Source organism: Schistocerca serialis, chromosome 4 (genome assembly GCF_023864345.2).
Source record: "Schistocerca serialis cubense isolate TAMUIC-IGC-003099 chromosome 4, iqSchSeri2.2, whole genome shotgun sequence".
NCBI lineage: Eukaryota > Metazoa > Arthropoda > Insecta > Orthoptera > Acrididae > Schistocerca > Schistocerca serialis.
This window is the reverse complement of record NC_064641.1, coordinates 780,386,224-780,405,457: the sequence shown is the minus strand read 5'-3', so window position 1 is coordinate 780,405,457 and position 19,234 is coordinate 780,386,224. Positions and strand designations below refer to the sequence as shown.

At 40.7% G+C, this 19,234-nt stretch overlaps 1 protein-coding gene across 1 annotated transcript in view; it reads left to right on the top strand.

Moving 5' to 3' along the window:
- The first annotated feature begins 3,336 nt into the window (after positions 1–3,336).
- Positions 3,337–19,234, top strand: part of LOC126473355 (THUMP domain-containing protein 1 homolog) — a 31,661-nt gene continuing 15,763 nt past the window's right edge. The window contains exons 1-3 of the mRNA XM_050100354.1: positions 3,337–3,646; positions 11,912–12,091; positions 12,643–12,753. Coding sequence (XP_049956311.1) covers positions 3,458–3,646; positions 11,912–12,091; positions 12,643–12,753 — 480 coding nt within the window. The 5' untranslated portion in view covers positions 3,337–3,457. The remainder of the gene's footprint in view (positions 3,647–11,911; positions 12,092–12,642; positions 12,754–19,234) is intronic.

Below are 19,234 nucleotides of genomic sequence, written 5' to 3'. Positions count from 1 at the left end.
TAACCTATCCATTTCCCTTTTTAAATTTTCTAGCCTACCTGCCTGATTAAGAGATCTGACATTCCACGCTCCGATCCGTAGAACGCCAGTTTTCTTTCTCCTGATAAGGACGTCCTCTTGAGTAGTCCCTGCACGAGATCCGAATGGGGGACTATTTTACCTCCGGAATATTTTACCCGAGAGGACGCCATCATCATTTAACCATACAGCAAAGCTGCATGCCCTCGGGAAAGATTACGGCTGTAGTTTCCCCTTGCTTTCAGCCGTTCGCAGTACCAGCACAGCGAGGCTGTTTTGGTTAGTGTTACAAGGTCAGATCAGTCAATCATCCAGACTGTTGCCCCTGCAACTACTGAAAAGGCTGCTGCCCCTCTTCAGGAACTACGCGTTTGTCTGACCTCTCAACAGATACCCCTCCGTTGTGGTTGCACCTACAGTATGGCTATCTGTATCGCTGAGGCACGCAAGCCTCCCCACCAATGGCAAGGTCCATGGTTCATGGGGGGGGGGGGGGGGGGGGAGGATATACGATCGCAATAAAGACCACATCCTAAAAAGGGTACAGGTAGAGGTGAACGAAAATAATAACGTGTTTCTTTTCACAGCATTCCAAACGCAGAATAGTCTTATGCCTCAAAGCTAGTCAGGGTATATCCAATAAAACAAAAATCCACTGCAACGTGAAAATGTTTGCTAAGTTCGATGGACAATAATATTTTCATTCTTGCACAAACAGCTTTAGTACTTGAATAAAAGTAAAACTGGAATAATTATTTTGGAATATTCTAAGAAATTCATTTCTGTTAATCTGCAATAGAATGTTTAATATGTAAAGTAATAATCACAGATGAGAAATTTATTGCAACCTTTCATTTCTCATGCCTATCCATGTATATGTTAAGTTCAATCTCAATGGTTTCCAATCAAATTAAACGCAAAAACCAAAGAAAGTTTAAAACCAGACAGTCAACTCCTGAATAATTAAAACAGACAGAATCGTATTGAACAATGCAGTACTCAAATTGTTCCCACACTGCAGCGAGTATGTCTTGAGCTACAGCTACCTCAGCTACTGTTATGCGATGTTTCAGTTCATTCATTGTAGTTGGTAATGGAGGCACATAAACAGTGTCTTTTATAAACCTCCACAGCAAATAATAACAAACAGTCAGGTTCAGGGACTCTGGAGGCCAGTAATGTAAGGCTGAATCATTTGATCCAGTGCGACTGATCCATCGTTCAGTAATCCTTTGATTTAAAAATTCCCGCAATTCCAGATGCCCGTATCGTGGTGCCCCACCCTGTTGGTAAATGAAGTCGTTCGAATCAGTCTCCAACTGTGGGTAAAGAAAGTTCTCAGTCACATCGAGATATGTGCTTCCTGTAAAAGTGTTCTCGCCAAAGAAATATGAACTATACACTTTTTCCTGTGAAACTGCGCAAAACACATTAAATTTTGGTGAGTCACTTTCATGTTGTACAACTTCATGTGGTTGTTCTGTAGCCCAAATTCTCACATTATGATGGTTCTCCTTTCGATTTAAATAGAATGTCGCCTTGTCACTAAACACTAAGTGTGGAAGAAAACTGCCATCCTCCATCATTTCAACAACGAAAATACAGAACTCCACATGTTGTTGTTTGTCACCTCCGCGAAGAGCTTGCATTAGCTGAATTTTGTATGGTTTCAAGTGCAAACGTCGACGCAGCACACGCCAGACGGACATCGGGGGCATGTTGAGCTGTTGAGCTGAACAGCGAACGGATTTCTGAGTTCTTGTGAAACTATGGCGGATGGGTTCGACATCTGTGTCAGACACTCAGAGATGGCCCAGAGATTTCCATTACACAAACAACTTTGTTTCTTTGAATTTTTCATGCCATCGTCTAATCCTTTGTGCTGTAGGAGGATCCACGCAATACCTAGTACGAAAGTCACGCAGATACAGTTATTACTGACCCACACTGCGCAAAACGTAGAACACAAAACGCTTTCTGTTGTCCCAACAGCATTTTTACTAGAACTGAAGTGGACGCACACTGCTGCCATCTCGCGGGAATCATGAAAAACTCGAGAGTTTTTTCTTCCCAGCTGTACATTGATTACGCACATACTCGAATAACATAATAGTTATGATTTTTTAAAATCTTTTTTATACACCCTGTATACCCACGCAGACCCCAAAAAAGTCACCAATCCCAAACATGAATTTTATTGGCTGTTGTGCTTGTCAAATATCCCGTATTTAGCGACTTTTCCTCCAAATTGGCAACACTGGTGCGAGGGTCACTAAAATGTATTTAATGTTCGATGTTATATTGTTGATTGAATTACTGTCTGTAAATATTGTAGATGTCAGGGTCCCTCACTGCTCTAAATATATTGAATTTTGCAATGAATTAAAAATTTTTGCTAGTTATGTGTTTAATGAAAGTGTCTAGTTAAGATGCTTACATTACTATGCTATACGAAAGAAATTTTTAAATGAGATAAACATTTCTGCAAATTATTTTGTCAAAAGAAAAGTGTCCTGGCATAGTATAGTCACTTTTACACTAATGCTCAGAAACAAAATACTGTTACATTGATATGTTAAACAAAATAATGCCTAAAATAAAATAAACAAGGCGTTTCACAGTCATTTCTTGTATTATAGTTTATCTTTCGGACGAGGTGGGTAGTGCCATATATCCTTCTGTGGCAGTCGGGGAGCTAGCCACGTGGAATGTCCGGCTCATCGATATGTAAATATCTGAGTGTCCAGGACCAGAGCGCTTGTTATCTAGTGCTGCATTTTTCAGTTGCTTTTTCTGCTGTTTGCAGAAATTTGCTCACAGTGTATTAATTTTCTTTTTCACATCTTCTATTTTCGTTTCCGGATATCATAAGCGATAATGTATAATAGCTGATGATACTAATAATTTTTTTTTGCTCCTCTCCATGTAGTCCAGTGGCCTTTGATTCTATAGACAGGACTTGCTCTTGTAACATTCAATAAACTGCAACATATATTCTCTGTTCATTTCTCTACGCCAAAAATCGATTGAAGACTGATAGAAAATGCAAAATGCAAATGTTCTTTGATGCACGCTATCGCCTTGATGCTGTTTCGCGAAACACGAACAATTGAGCAACAAATACTGTTAAACGGAGAGAATTTTCTTCCCCGTCAATACTGCTCTGTCAATATTTTCGGTATTGACAACAGTATTGAACTTGTGAGTGCCCCTTTATTATCAGTAAATATTGAACATGAGGACACTTAAAACTTTGGTGAAATACTTATACGATCTTTGGTGCGGCATGGAAGTATTGTACCTCTTTGGTATGTGTTGTAATTTTTTCCCTCTTGAGTACTTGAATATCTCTGCAAAGTTTGTTTACATACGTGTTGAAAGCTGAGTGAATCGTTAACAAGTAACATAAATATAATAGTGAGCGTAGTTTAAAACCAGAATGGATTCGTACCAGAAAAGACGCAAACCTGGATATTACTCAAACAAATCGAAGAAACCGAGAAACTTTACGTTGGAACCAGGATTGAAAGGCTTTATTTGCACGTGCAACATTAGGGAGAAAGACTGTATTAGAGAGGCGTATAATATACTTTATGAATACGCCGACCAGTTATATGGAAACGAGAGGGTAATAAGATTGAAATAGTGTTATATATTTCTGAAAAAACAGTAATGTTAATGTTAACGAGTTTTCACTAATCAATATGACCTGCAGGCGTTGATTAAACAGTGTAGCGATATTATTGTTTTCTGCGAAAGGACATACCAGTGTTTCTAAGACTAAAATGCAGGGTATGTTACAAGCAAGATTTCAGGGGGTCCAGTACCACACTTTAACCCCAGATGGTATACGTCCTAACACACAACTGATGCATCCATCAAGTTAAACAACAGAACAATGATTACGGTACTCGACACCTTGCCGCCTTCACAGTGTGTTGAATCCATAAACATGAGCGCAGAGTGGTGCACACGTTCATTTTTAATTGGCTGCAGTGTGTAAACCACACATTTAACACCTCACTTATTTTATCCTGTCATAGAACTTTATTTGCCATGCACATGGTATAAAGGTACTGTTGAGCCACCATGTCGTTTGCCGTCGTATATATTTACCCATCTTCATGCATTTTACCTCTAATTGATTAAATCATTCTACACACATTGTATAGCCACACAGTAAGTCATACATTTTGAACATTTTAAAGGAATATGTTTGTTTTATACTACACATGTGTAACACTCATTAAATATAAATGCGTCATCCAGAACAAAAGGAGATATAGCAATGTGACATAACACACATGATGAGAAAAACATTTTAACAAATATGAATGACGTATGTTTCAGAGGTTTTAATTGTCAAGTATAAATACGTTATGAAATTAAAGCAAAGCAATATGACACAATAAACATTTTAAGAAAAGCTGAAATAGTATAGTTCGCGGATCATATAGCAATTTGAGCAGATTAGATCATTTTATTACACATTTTAAATCCCTCTGTTGTATAGAAAGCTGTTTCTTCAAGCCATGTTTTTTGTAATGTTTCTGGAGACACACAGTGATACACTGCATATTGTACTTAGTAACATATAAATAATTGTATCCTTATGTACATGTAACTTTCCGGTTTTTTAAGCCTAGTAACTGGTGTGTCAGAGTACCTTTGATTTGTGTCCTACTTATGTAGGCTATAGTATTTCACAGTTTCTGGCTGTTATAGTTTTCCTTGATATGCACCAAGCAGTTGAGAATATACAGGGATCCAGTTGTCAGTATTTTGAGCACTTTGAAGTTTTTCTGATATGACTTTTTTTTAATATATAGTCCTGTAATGCAGAGGAATTGCCCCAATAACAGCACTGCATACATGAGGTGGCTGTAAAAAAGGCATCATAAGAGTTCAGTAGTAGCTTTTCGGGTGCACAAGTCATACGTTTACTTAGCAAATAGGTGACAGACTAACTTTGTGCACATAGTTAGTGTTTTTCCCAAGATGATTTCAGATCAAGATGAAGCTTAACTGAGGACATTGTTACGTAGGCTGAAAAGAGTGTTTACAGTTTCAGAGTGGTTAATTTGTTTACTCCAAATCATATACTGGACATTTTGAGTTGTTCTGCGCTTTTCTTCATGAGGTATCTGAGGCCCTATCAGCTGCAACAGAAGTGGTGTCACGTGCGTGTAATATGGATATACACGGCATCATATTGGCCATTGGAGGAGAGTCCGATTCCACCCATCAACTTGACCCATTATGTCATCAATATGGCACAAATGGCTACTTCCAGTGTATATAAAATTATGAGAATGATGTCACTACATACACATGCCAACAAACACAAACAAAAATAAAAATGACACAATAATATCTCACTCCAAAAATAACATGATACTAATGGGAACAGTTACAGAAAATTGGTGCTTTATGGCAGGGAGAAACTTAATGTACAACAACAAAAAACACTGCAGCATCCCAAAACAAAGAATTAAAAAAAATTATTTACAGAATTCCGCTGCAAGTAAAGGAAATTATATTTTCTGTTAGTTTCAAAGTTAAGCTGTGTCTGAATCCATGCTGAGAAGAACTGAGAATATTGTTAGCAGGTAGATCTCTATGGCTTTGGAGTTGCTTGCTGGCCTCTATTATTTTCGAAAGAATAGGTGTCAGGGAAATTGATGTTAATTACTTGGACATGCCTTACCTCATTTTATCTGTAATGGAGTGTCCACTGTCATTTTTAAACATGCTGGGAAACAACAACAAAATTAGGCAAACCATAAATATATGCTTTTGAGCTGCTTAATTTTGCATTTCATTTCATGGTGTCGCTTAACTTGACATTTATAATTGGACTCAGCTGCAGTAAAAGAGCTTATATCACAGACATTAACAAATAGGTGATGAATTCATCTGGTGTGATATTAGCATTACAGTCATTATTTTTATAATCCTTGCTTCTCCCCAGTTGAGCTCTACAACATTCCAAGCAGCTTTACGTGTGTTGTGGGACTTCTAAATATAATTACATTTTGTTAACCTAATTTCTAATCTGCATTTAACCTTTCAATTTGATGTAACTAGCTTTGTCTGCATCATAATTTTTATACTTATAATAATAAATTATAACTGATGTTCTGAGCCTGTGTAGATTGGGTGTGAACCACTTACGGATGGATGTAGAGTCATATTTTCAGACTGCTGCCTTATTTATTTTCAGAACCTTTGGGTAACAGTTCTTAAAACTTTGGGTGAGTACATCAATAAAAACTGTAAATGCATCCTCAATGCCCCCCTCCTCTTCTCCCCCTCCCCCCCCCCCCACACCCTCTGGGGGGGGGGTGGCTCACATCTCCTTTGTGAATACTTGCTTGGCCACCATGCGCCCTCTGTCCTTGCAGCGGTACTTTCCTTTAAGTGCTGCAAGTCTATCATTCTGCTATTCTTATTTTGTGTCTACCTTTCCACTGTATGGTTGTCTTCATGCTGATTAAGCTTGGATCTGGATTTGTGTTTCAGGCACTCGCTTTCTTACCTTCCGGCCATCTACAGCTTTTCATTATTAATTATATGGGTCCGTTGTTGGGTCTGACTTGCTACTTCTTTCCTAAATTATGCGAGGAAGATTGCCCAGTGCGGTGCATATTTGAACTTTTGGGATATGGGGAGTGGGGGGGGAGGAGGTGTGTCAAGTACTTCTTTGATGGTAGCCCCCTAACCACACAGATTTCACAGTGTTGGTGCCTCAACTGGAAACTCGCCAAAGAGTATGTGGCCATCATGGCTGGGGCATGGGGATTCAAGGCAACCAAGTAGCCATTACTGCGTGTGGGTAGTGTCCATGGGAGATCCCCCATACGGAAAGGGCCATACCATGGCAGAGGATTCACCTGGCACTTTCAGTGTCTTCATAAGCTATTCCATGGGAGGGGCATAGAGTTCAGTCACAAGGCAAGAAATGACATCTCTCCCCCCCCCCCCCCCCCCCCAGTATTTGGTTTGTTCAAGGACAAATGGGTATTCATTTGTGACTACAAAGCCATTGCTCTTCATTGAACACCTTGAAGACAGGTTTGGGAAAGTGGCAATGATTTCAAAACTGAAATAGTGGCTCCATTCTGCTTAAAATGTCCTTCCCTACTCAGTCATGGGTGCTGTTCACCTGCGACAAGCTGGGTGACATTCCTATCACTATAAACCCACCATGAAAGTCTGACTAATATATTATGTTTTAGGTATCATTTGCCACAGACATCTTCCTTTACAAACTAATGACAGTCTGTCCGAACTGACCTTTGAAAGGCCCAATGGTACTAGTCAACTTTCACATTATCCTCAGTCAACAGGCATCACAGGATGCGGATATGGAGGTGTGTGTGGTCAGCACACCAGTCTCCTGGCCATTGTCAGTTTTTGTGACTGGGGGTGCCACATAGTCATCTGGCTCCTCAATTGGCCTCAGAAGGGCTGAGCACACCCCGCTTGCCAACAACGCTTGGCAGACCCGGATAGTGACCCATCCAAGTGCTAACCGAGCCCGACAGCACTTAACTTCAGTAATCTAACTGGCACTGGTGTTACCACTGTGGCAAGCCCTTTGGCAGACTGATGACAAGTTGCACGCTTATTCGGGGTGATGAGGTGTCCATTTTGTCCATCATGTCCAATTGGGACCAAAGCATAACAGAGCGGATACTGGAGCCTTCATTTGGCCCTTAAAGGTGACTCATTGCCTGAGAAGGTAAGGTGATAGTGTATCACTGTAATGTCAAACTGTATATTCCCCATCCCTTGCGGTGCTACAAACATATGCGATTTGGACATTTGTCTTTGCATTACAATGCCAGCCCTGTCTGTAGGAATTGTGGCTGTCAGCCGTACGTGTACACTCTTTGTGCCCCTCCTGTGAGGAGCGCTGTTCCACCTATTCATCAGACTGCACCGATTTCAAACAAGAAAAGAAAATCCAGGAATACAAGACCTTGACCACCTCACACATCAAGAGGCCAATAAAAAATACAATCATATGCTTCTGCTATGATGACATCATCCTCTTTAGTGACTGTGCCATCAGCCTCCATGTCTTCTACATCGGGCCCTCAGGGCTGCTCGACTTTACCCGCTCCCCTGGTGGTTGGATCCTTCTACTGCTTCTTCCTCACTCCCTTTGGGAGTAATGACTCCCTAGCCTCTGGAAACGTCAGTCCCCAAACATCAGCTGGAGAAGCAATGCCCTTCTCTGGCAGTCTTACCAGGAAGGGATCCCTCGAGATGCTACCTACCCAGGATCTTTTGCCCTGCAACCAAATGCCAGCCAGTGGCAGAAGGAGCCATACATTGCAGGTCATAGGACCTCCCATTCCTCCTCTGTCCTCCAGAATTTGGGGCAGACAAACCCTCGTAGAAGTCTAAATCATCTAAAGGCAAGAAGTAGTCCTCCAAAAAAACAGGGAAATTTTGATAGTCCCAATGCTGCCAGATCCCAGATGTTCCACCTCTGTATACGAGGCAGCGTTCCTGGTGACTGCTATGGCACCAGACACCCCACCCCCTCCAACACACCCTGATTTGGAGCAGATGTGTATGATTGTGTATCTACACAACCTGTAGTAGCAGGTGGCTCTGAAGCATGACATGCCTCCTTGGCCCTGTCACGTCCCACCAATCCACTAACCAATGGAACTGTAGTGGTTTCTCCACCAGTTGGCTGAGCGCTACAACGTCTTTAGTGCACGTCCCATTTTTTTTTTTGCACTTCCCTCCAGGAAGCTTGTTTGCCACGAATGCGGACAACTACCCTCCACAGCTATCAGGGATATTTCAAGAATCCCACTGACTATGGAAAATCATCAGGTGGTGTTTGCACATACATTCTGGACCCTGTCTGTAGTAAACATGTGCCACTCCATATGACTTTGGTAGCTGTGTCTCTTTGTGTGAAAGCACCTCTGGAATTTACCATTTCTAATTTGTATCTCACTCCCAACTATGAAATGTCCCAGAATGCATTATCTACAATGTTTTCTTAGCTGCTCCAGCCTTCTTAATATATAATGACTTCACTGCCCAGTGGGACTACAACCATTGGCTATGGTAAAACTGTCGAAAACTTTCTTGCAGAATTCAATCTTTGCCTCTCAAATACTGATCATTCCCACACACTTCTGTGTGGCATATATGGGTCTTATTCTACCACTGACCTTTGCATTTGGAGCTCAGGTCTTGTCCCATCCATCCATTGGAGAGTCCATGTTGATTTGTGTGACAATCATTTTCTGATTGTTTTGACTTTCTCTTGGCGTCGCTTGCCTGTGTGTCCAACCAGAAGGGCTCCCTTCAAAGCTGATTGGGATGCTGCCGTCAGCCTTCACATACTGCCACATGCAGGTATCAGTGTGATTGTCCAGAGCACAACTGCAGCCATTCAATCGGCAGCTGACTCAGCGCTCTTCCTTAGGACTGCCCATCAGAAGACAGTACCTCGGTGGACCCCTGAAATTGCCATGTCCATTAGAGATCACAGGCAGGCTCTCCAATGCCATAAGTGAAATCCTTGCCTTTAAACGACTCCATGTCGAATTCCGCGATCTCATAAAACCACAGAAACAAGGGTGCTGGGAGCAGCACGTTGCTACCATTGGACTTCGTACTCCTCCTTCGCAGGTTTGGGTGAAGATTCAATGCCTACATGGACACCAGTACTTCACGGGTGTACCTGGTGTCTCTGAATGGTGATGTCTACACTGATCCAGCGTATGGCTAAGCGTCACCTTCAGCACTGCGTATTCTGGACCTGCTACACCATAGTGGGATCCAACTTGTCACAGTGCCTTTTGTACCAGCCCAATGAAAAGTGGAGGTGTGTGTCTGTCTCCTACAGAGCGAGTACTGACAACTGCTGCTTAGCTATGCTGTACACATTTGCTGTCCCCTAGAATCTGGACTACCTTGTCCTTTTTCCTGGTAGGGAGCTGTATATCCCACAATGAAGGCCGAGGTCTGGTGTCCCGATTGCATTCACATACAGAGTATCTGCTCTGAATTCCATTTTTCCCCACTGCCGTCTCTTGTCAGTGAGAAATTGCATGCGACCCCCCACCCTCACCAGCCCTCATTGTATGTATTCCATCCTCAGATCTGCCTCAACCTCTCCATTGGACTGAAAGACTAAGTAGACTGTATGGTTTTTCGCTGCCTGTTTATGAATATCCTTGGCCGATGACTCTACGGTCAACGGACAAACAAGTTTTGCCTGCACATATGCAAGGTGGGAGGGAACTATGCTCCCTGTCAAATGGATACAGCATATTCACTGCAGAATTGATGGGCATCGCTTGAGCCCTCAGCCACCTTCATTCTTGCACTGGCAAGTTCTCATTATTTGGCAGTGACTCCTTGAGTAGTTTTCAGGCTGTCAACCAGTGCTACCATCAACACTCATTGGTTGTGACTGTCCAAGATCTCCTCTATGAGCTCCACCATGCTGTATAGCCGGTCGTCTTTCTATGGACCCCTGGTCTCATTGGGTATCCCAGGGAATGAACATGCCAATCGTTTGGCCGAGTTGGCTACCAGGATGCCAATTTTGGAGACAGGGATTCCAAAACCAGACCTGCAGTCGACTATACATTTATAATTGTTGGGGAGACTTGGAATGCAGATTGGTGTGCCCAGGTTTCGTGAATAAACTGCAAACCATACAGGAGACCACTGACAAATTGCAGTCTTCCTACATGCTTATTGCAGGGAGTTGACTGTCCTCTGTCGGATTTGTATTGGCTGACCCACAGCCACATCATCGGGTGGGAAGATCCATCCCACAGTCAGTCAGGTGCCCAACTCATTATGGCTCACATCCTAATGGAGTGCCCTAATTTGCCTACCTTATGACAAAAGTTAAACTTGCTGAAACACTACCTTTGATGCTATCAGACGATGCCAAAGTGGCAGATTTGATTTTACATTTTACCTGTGAAAGTGGTTTTTTTCTCCTCTGTGACGTAGGGCATGTCAGCCTTCTCAGCCCCTTGAGGGAATGGAGTTTTGCACCATTGCCTGCTCCGACGGACAGGGCTCACAGCTCCCCTTGCTCAGTGGTCTGGCCTGGTTTCTGCCCTTTCTCTCTTTTTAAATCTTCTTATTCTTTTACATCAGTCATTGGTTGACAGACACACTTTGTTATTGTTCTCTTTCCTTATATGTTATCTTGTCCATGTAGGTAGTTTTATTATGGTAGTGGAGGATGTGGGAGCACTGTTCAGATGCAGAGATTGTGTCTCCAGTTGCATAATGTGTCCCATGGTCCTCATCTGTTTTCTGGGCAGGGCAGTTCTCCCATCTTCACCCTTTTACTCCCCTCTCATTTGTACTTTCTTCTGTCTCTTAGTTTTTTTTCCATTATTCGATACAGTCGAGTCCTTTGGGATTTGTCTTTTGTGTCCTTCCTCTCTGGGAGCTATTGCCAGCTTGACACACAAAGAATTAAGGGAGCAATGACCTTTTAGTTTTGCCCCTTTAATCCCATCCATCTATCCATCCGTTTTTCTCACTTTCAAGCAGGATATAATTCCATCTAATCATCTGCAACTGTGTCCTGTAGTCAATATTTTGATCACACAGTAGCCTAATATGCTTTGCTTTCATTCAATAAGATAAAGATTTGTTAATTTTTAATTTTAACCATACATCTTCATGGTCTCAGTGAAAGTAACTATTGAACCCTAACTAGTGCACATCTTTTTCAACATCGGTGATGACATTATCAAGACAGGATGACTGCCTTGTTGGATTGTTACTAATACAATACAGATTGTGTGATATATAACTTAGGTGATAATGTATGTTTGGTTGTAGCTGGTATACTAACATGACAACTATCTTTGTCTTGCAGGAGTCACGAAACTGGCGAGAAAGACCTGAGAAAGCAAATGAGGAATCAGACGGAGAAATTGAAACAGCTCTAAGTAATGAAATAGAATCAATTAAGGCAGAATCAAAGAAAACAGTTGACGGAAGAAGATTCCAAGTTGTTAAATCAGGAGCAAATAACTGCCTGTTCATCCGTACAAATGTGAGTTTGTTGATTATAGAAATTTGTTTTGGTTGCTTGTGGACTCCTATATTGTCAGCCAATCCTTGTGGTTTATTTATTTGTATATTCACATTTGATAAATTTCGCTTATGAATTTTGCGTCTTTATTTTATTGAAAAATTTTGTGCACCAGCAAGCTCATAGATATATTGCATGGATGCATAATCACATTATAGTGTCCATATCTCTATGATAAATACCAAATAATAAACATATTAATAATTATTGTTGGCCTGCATGAAATGGATTGATATATAATTGAGCAGGACAACTCATAAAGGATGATACAAAATAACTCTTTAATGCATACCTCATTGTTTTCTCAGATGACTGTTGAATTTTCCAAATAGATTGTAACTTTGTGTATAGCGGGAAGTATTTCCCAGAATTATGATTTGAGTAATCATAACATGATGTTTTGCACAGGGTAATATTTTCAATATACCAGCTTCCATGTCTGCTGTATCAAGTAGAGAGTATGAAGTTGCCATATGAATGGTTACTTACAGAGGTTTTTTTATTCTTTTCAGTTGGATGATCCTGTAGATTTAATGCAGCATATTCTTAAAGACATAGAAACATCTAAAAAGCAAAAGACTCGTTTCCTTCTTCGAATGATTCCAATAGAAGTAACTTGTAAGGTAAAGTACCATATTACGTAAACATTTTGCATACGTTTATTTGTTCTCTCTGTTACCTGTGTACACCTGCAGTCATATAGTGTTTTTTTTATTTTATTTTTTTTTTTTTTAATCTACATTTCAAATGCCAAAAGACCTGAACAGAGCACTCTCCAGTTATGTTGTGTTGTTTAGTGTCTCTTTGGTTTCATACCTACATGAGGACACAAACACTAGCTATTGAAACTTGCAGTTCCTCCTTCCACAAAAAGAAAGAAAATATAACTCATTTACTGTGGGCAGAAATGCGTGTGATTAAGATGACAGTGCAATGAATGAATGAGGTGTCCATCTGTGGGATAAACAGGAGCATTCAAAACAGCTCGTCAGCCTTGACAAGTGACATCATATGAAGCCCTAAGAAGCTACACAAAAATGATTTGAAAATGATGATCAGTAACATTACATGTTGCCATTAAGTGAAAGTATAAACATCAGAATCGTACTACTCAACAGCGAGGTGGCGCAGTGGTTAGCACACTGGACTCGCATTCGGGAGGACGACGGTTCAATCCCGCGTCCGGCCATCCTGATTTATGTTTTCCGTGATTTCCCTAAATCTCTCCGGGCAAATGCCGGGATGGTTCCTTTGAAAGGGCACAGCTGACTTATTCCCCATCCTTCCCTAATCCGATGAGACCGATGACCTCGCTGTTTGGTCTCTTCCCCAAACAACCCAACCCAATCCAACCCGTACTACTCAATGATGATACCATTGCATGTGAGCATTATCGGAAACACCTGGTGACATTACTGTAAACGGATAAAGTGGTGATTAAGGAAGACGCATTGCACTGTCAGTGCTTTCAGTTGTGCTTTTACTGTCAAGCCCAATTGTGTGCTGACTTATGATAAACTGAGTGAAGTGTTCTCACTTCCAGATGCAGTAATATTGTGGTCAACTAATACAGATTATTAATAATAAATATTGAAGCTAACGAGACAACTGCAGGAAATTGGGTGTTTTGTGTGGGAACAAACTGAAGTCCAAAACAACAACCGCAAATTCACGATAATGTTAACGTAGGAAACAAATGAACCAGAGAAGCACAATACAATGTTTCAAAAATGCAGAAAGTACAAAATTAGAGTAAACCAACTGTAACTGGTACTAACATCAGGTGACCTATATTACTCAACTTAAGACTAGATTGCATTGTTAGCTGTAAGAGGCAGAGACTTGCTTTGTTGGTGCTGCACATTTTCGAAATTTTGTCTGAGATAAACTCATGCTGCTGTGTTTTTCTTCAGCACATCAGTGTAGAAGTTGGCACAGAAATAGCTAAGTAAAAATTTTGTGCAATTCACATGTTTATTTATATTCAAAATTGACTTCACCATTTTCCTTATTGTGGGACTGCATGTGCAAGACTTGTGTGCTGATTTGAAAGTCTAGATTCACATATTTTACTGTAGTGTTACTTCTGCATAATCTTTCATTAATCATATCTTCGGTACCCATTTGTATTGTGATGTATTGTAAAATTTTGAACATTTGCAAGTGCCACGATGAACTCATACTGTTGTCGTCAATTGTAGGCTTAAACTTATTTGTGCTCTTTCAAAATTTTTGGGAACAGTAGGCGTCTCCACATTCAAAACAATCATTCACTAATTTCGTCGTATAATAATGTGGGAAATAGGTTATTTTTGAGAATTTTTGGGTTCTTACGAAACTATATTTTTATAAGTTATCACTATGAGTGTTTTGGATAACTTATTTCATAGCAGATCAGCATTTGTAATTCACAGTTACTGCCAAAGAATACATCACCCCTAATTTAATTGTGTATCAGTGCAAGTAAATGTACATTATTGAGAATTTTCAGATGTTATCATTATCCTCTATGAAATGTATTTGCAATTGCAGATGTGGACTACTATCAGCTGTATAATGGAATGATGACAATGAAAATTTATGCCACACCAGGACTTGAACCTAGTTTTTCCGCTTATCGCGAGTGGTCACCTTACCATTTGGCTGTCCGAGCATGACTCGTGGCCGGACCCAAACTTCCATATGTCACCAACGAGCTGTCCACAGTCTGTACTCATATATCCGTTATGTATATTTGCGTGAAGGGGAGACCAGACATTTTACTTGGAAGTCACTTGCCCGTTGTCAGCAGATAAATACAATATTGCAGTGCCTGTGTTATTCTGAATTACAATGCAAAGTTCCTTCGGACATCCTGAGTAACACTCTTCTGCCAATGGTGCTCATCAAGATGAGTCCGTAAGATGGAATAGCACCTCTTCATGCTCCCAACAACAGACTCGACAGCCCCCCCTCCCCCGTATCCCTCAATAGTATTGTTACAGGCCTGAGTCTCATCGTCTTTAAATTCAATATTATGATTCACGAGACAGTTATAGCCCCTATTTCCCATCCCCTCTTATGAGGCAAACTTATGTGACATAATAGATGCATAATCATCACAATCCCCGACCAAAATAACAGCCACAAAAACCTAAATACCAACATTATGCCCCAGCCCCCTTCCATGCTTCTTCTTACCAAAACAAGATTCACCAACTTCCATTATCACTCCAGGCACCCCTGACTATCCCCTATACATAATAAATTCACCACAGTTCTCTCTGCCAAATGAAAACTAATCAATTACTATCTGTTTCAAAACATCAGTTTCGTGGATATTTAACAGAGAACCGGTAGCAAAAATAGTATGTCATCATAACTACAACATAAAGACTTGAGCCACAACCTCCCAAACCATGTACAGTGCCTGATGGACCATCAGATATTATACCGCTGACACCTTCACATGTAGCTGATGCAAGGATGTTGAGACGAAACATGTCAGTATTATATTGTTACCAATATATGACATCTACAGTTGCCTCTGATGACACCTAAAATTAGTAAAAATTTTACATTTCACTCCACAATATACAACTATTTAATATTAATATTGGATCCATGTTGTGAATATAACCAATATAACAAACTAATGAAACAAGGCTTAGACTATAGATTATCTGAGGTCTAAGACACAGGGGAATAAAACAAAGAAATAAAAGAAATGCTAAATATGTTACACAACTGCAAGACACAAAATGACATTTGATCACAAAAAGGAATTAGCAAACTGGGCAAAACTTTTAATTTCGAAAAGAAATTTTGTTTTTCTATAATTCAGAGATCAGATAAATTGCAATCACAGTTTTTTCCTCAGTACAAGGACAACCAAAGATAATGCCTAATCTCTGGATGCTTAGAAGCTTCAGTTCGTAAGCAAAGACTGTCACTTAGTACTATATCGTGGGTGAAAGCCAATGATTGGTATCAAACACTTAAGTTGACCCAATTTGTACACACATCACTCATCTGTGTACTTAATCAATCATTTATACTAGGCTGTTCCAACTCTCGCACTCACCAATGGACAGCAAGGGTCCCATCGGCACAGATGGGCAAACAGATGACACATCTGCAGCTGGGCCATAGCCAATGGCATATCCCCTATGTCGATCCTACTGTGCTGGCTGAACATGTGTGGGCTGTGGTGCTCTGGTACCTCATGCTTGTGCAGAATGCTTACCATTGGCCTCCTGGCAGATAATCTATACTTGCTCCACCAGCTGGAGGGTGAGCTGAGGGGTGCCCAGGAGTGCCGATGCTCTGTGGAGCAAAGTTGGAAAAGTCTAATTTACACCATCAAATAAACTTTGATTAAGTTATGAGAAACACCCTATCATGTTGTGGCAAAGGTTGTTTTGATATTAATTTCTGTGAATGGTACCAAGTACCGAGACAGACATGTGAAATTGTATAGTATTAGTGCACATTGTTGTAAATTACTCAGTCAGTCAAATTCTAATTTAAGTGAACAGTGTAATAAGAAACAAATTTGGTAACTGAAATTTCTTTTAAAGTAAAGAAATTGTCCTCAGATTGTTATGGGGGAAGCTCTGTATGGTAGGCTTAATTGGCATGTGATAGTGTATCTGATATAAATGAATGTATATTTATAGTATTGTGTCCGCAGCTCATGGTCTTGCAGTAGTGTTCTTGCTTCCCGCACACGGGGTCCCGGGTTCGATTCCCGGCGGGGTCAGGAATTTTCCCTGCCTCAAGATGACTGGGTGTTGTTGTGTTCTCTTCATCATCATCATTATCTTTCATCCACATTACGGTCGGAGGAAGGCAGTGGCAAACCATCTCCGCTAGGACCTTGCCTAGTTGGCGGTGCGGGTCTCCCGCATCATCCCCTACGCTCCTCAGAGTATGGGTCCTCATCATCATATTGTTGTGTATGTAGACTTTGGGTTATCTGAAGTCTTCAATACTTCTTCACCAGCTCACAACTGAACTGTCATCTTTCGACCTAGTTCAGACTTTGGGCAGCATCACAGATCTGTTTTCACCAGTACTAAGATTTTGTATTCACACTTTTGTTGGTTTCAGCATTGTGCAACTAAATTGTCATTTTTTAATCTAACCAATCCCTCGGGCTAGACATAAGATCGGTCAGCCACCCTGAACTCCATTCCAAAAACTAATATATATGCAAAATAAATATTGTTAGAGTTCTGTTCCTGTTTGCAATCATATGACATCACAACTTCATAATATCCCAGGTTAACCTGATGTATGGTGTCAGTATGTTCAGTTGACTCATATTTGTGATTCTTTTTATTGTAGAGCCAGTTTTTCTTTTCTGTGATTACTTTTTGTATGCTGTACTCTTTATGTAAGCTCCTGAAGTTCACATTTTTACATTCACAGACATAACCAAGCCACTACACTAGGTGTGTCATAAAACATTTCCATGGGCCGAACAAGTAATGTTAATTATTATTGTTCTCCATTTTATACAAACTTTTATAATTTTCAACTTCTACAAGATGCACAACTTTGCTTCCGCCGTTTTTTTCCCAACATTTGAGGTTTTAAAGAAACAAATTGGTAACACATGTATCATTTAAAGTATTTTCCATCACTGGTCACTACTATCTCCCATCTTTCAGGCAGTGTATGAATCCCGCATTGAAAAAATTGTTCATCTTTTGAAGCAATCCACAAATCGATCCAATTTGTGACTTCTTCATAAGATCGGAAGTGTTGGTCAGCCAGGCCATGTGCCATTGATCTAAACAGGCGATAGTCCAAGGGAGAAATATCTGGAGAATACGGCGGGTGGGGTAAGACTTCCCATTTTAACATTTCCAAGTATGTTTTGACCTCTTTTACAACATGAGATCGAGTGTTGTCGTGCTGTAAAATCTCTTCATCGTGCCTCTCGCTGTATTGTGGCCGTTTGTCTTTTAATGCTCTGCTCAAACGCATTAATTGTGATTGTTTCATTTGGTTTTAACACCTTATAGTACACAACGCCGAGCTGGTCCCACCAAATGCGGAGCATGATCTTGCACCCGTGATTATTCGGTTTGGCCATCGACGTGGAAGCATATCGGGGATATCTCCATGATTTTTTGTGTTTAGGGTTATTGTAATGAACCCATTTTTTGTCCCCGGTCACAATGCGATGCAGATATCCCTTCCATTTTTGCCTCTGAAGCAACTGTTCACAAACACACAAATGCCGCTTAATGTCTCTTGGTTTCAGCTCACACGGGACCCAAGTTCCTTCTTTCTGAATGATGCCCATAGCCTTGAGACGTTTTGAAATGGCTTGTTATCTTACTCCCACTAATTGTGCCAATTCTTCTTGAGTTTGACATAAGTCTTTACTCAGCAATGTCTCCAATTCGGCATCTTTGAAAACATTTTCTCTTCCACCACTGTGCCGGTCTACAATGTTAAAATCACCATTCTTGAAACTTTGAAACCACTCACGACACATTCTTTCACTAATAGCGCCCCTACCAGACGTACTTGAGGGCATGCAATGAGACTCAGCCGCTGTTTTCTTCATATTGAAACAAAACTGTAACACCTCCCGCAAATGATAAGAATTAGGCTCATAAACTGACATTTTCAATCAGGAACAACTTTATGCTGCAGGCACAAATCGACTAATGTTTGGATGAAGTTATGTTGACCGAAGTCCAAGCTAACTGCCTGACATCTGTAATCTGTTTCTTTCGACCGCTACTTACCGTTGTCGCCAGCTATCGGCAAACGGCAGGAGCAAAGTTGTACACCTTGTGTAATATTGCAAATATACTAAAAGCATAATAGAAAAAAATTAAACTGCTTTAATACTAACTTTTCTGGTTATTTCACGACAAGAAACTGAATAGCAGAGGCTATAAGTGATAACAATATGCCAAAAAAAGACTGAACTCCACCCTCAGGCCCAATGGACCACCACTGACCAGCTGCCATGTTGTCGTCTGTCATATGATGTCATTCAGGTGCTGAGGTGCTGTATGAGGGGGGACGGGATCAACACACTATTCTCCAAGCCATTGTCAGCTTTTCAGACCTTGATATGACTGTTTTTCATTCAGGTAG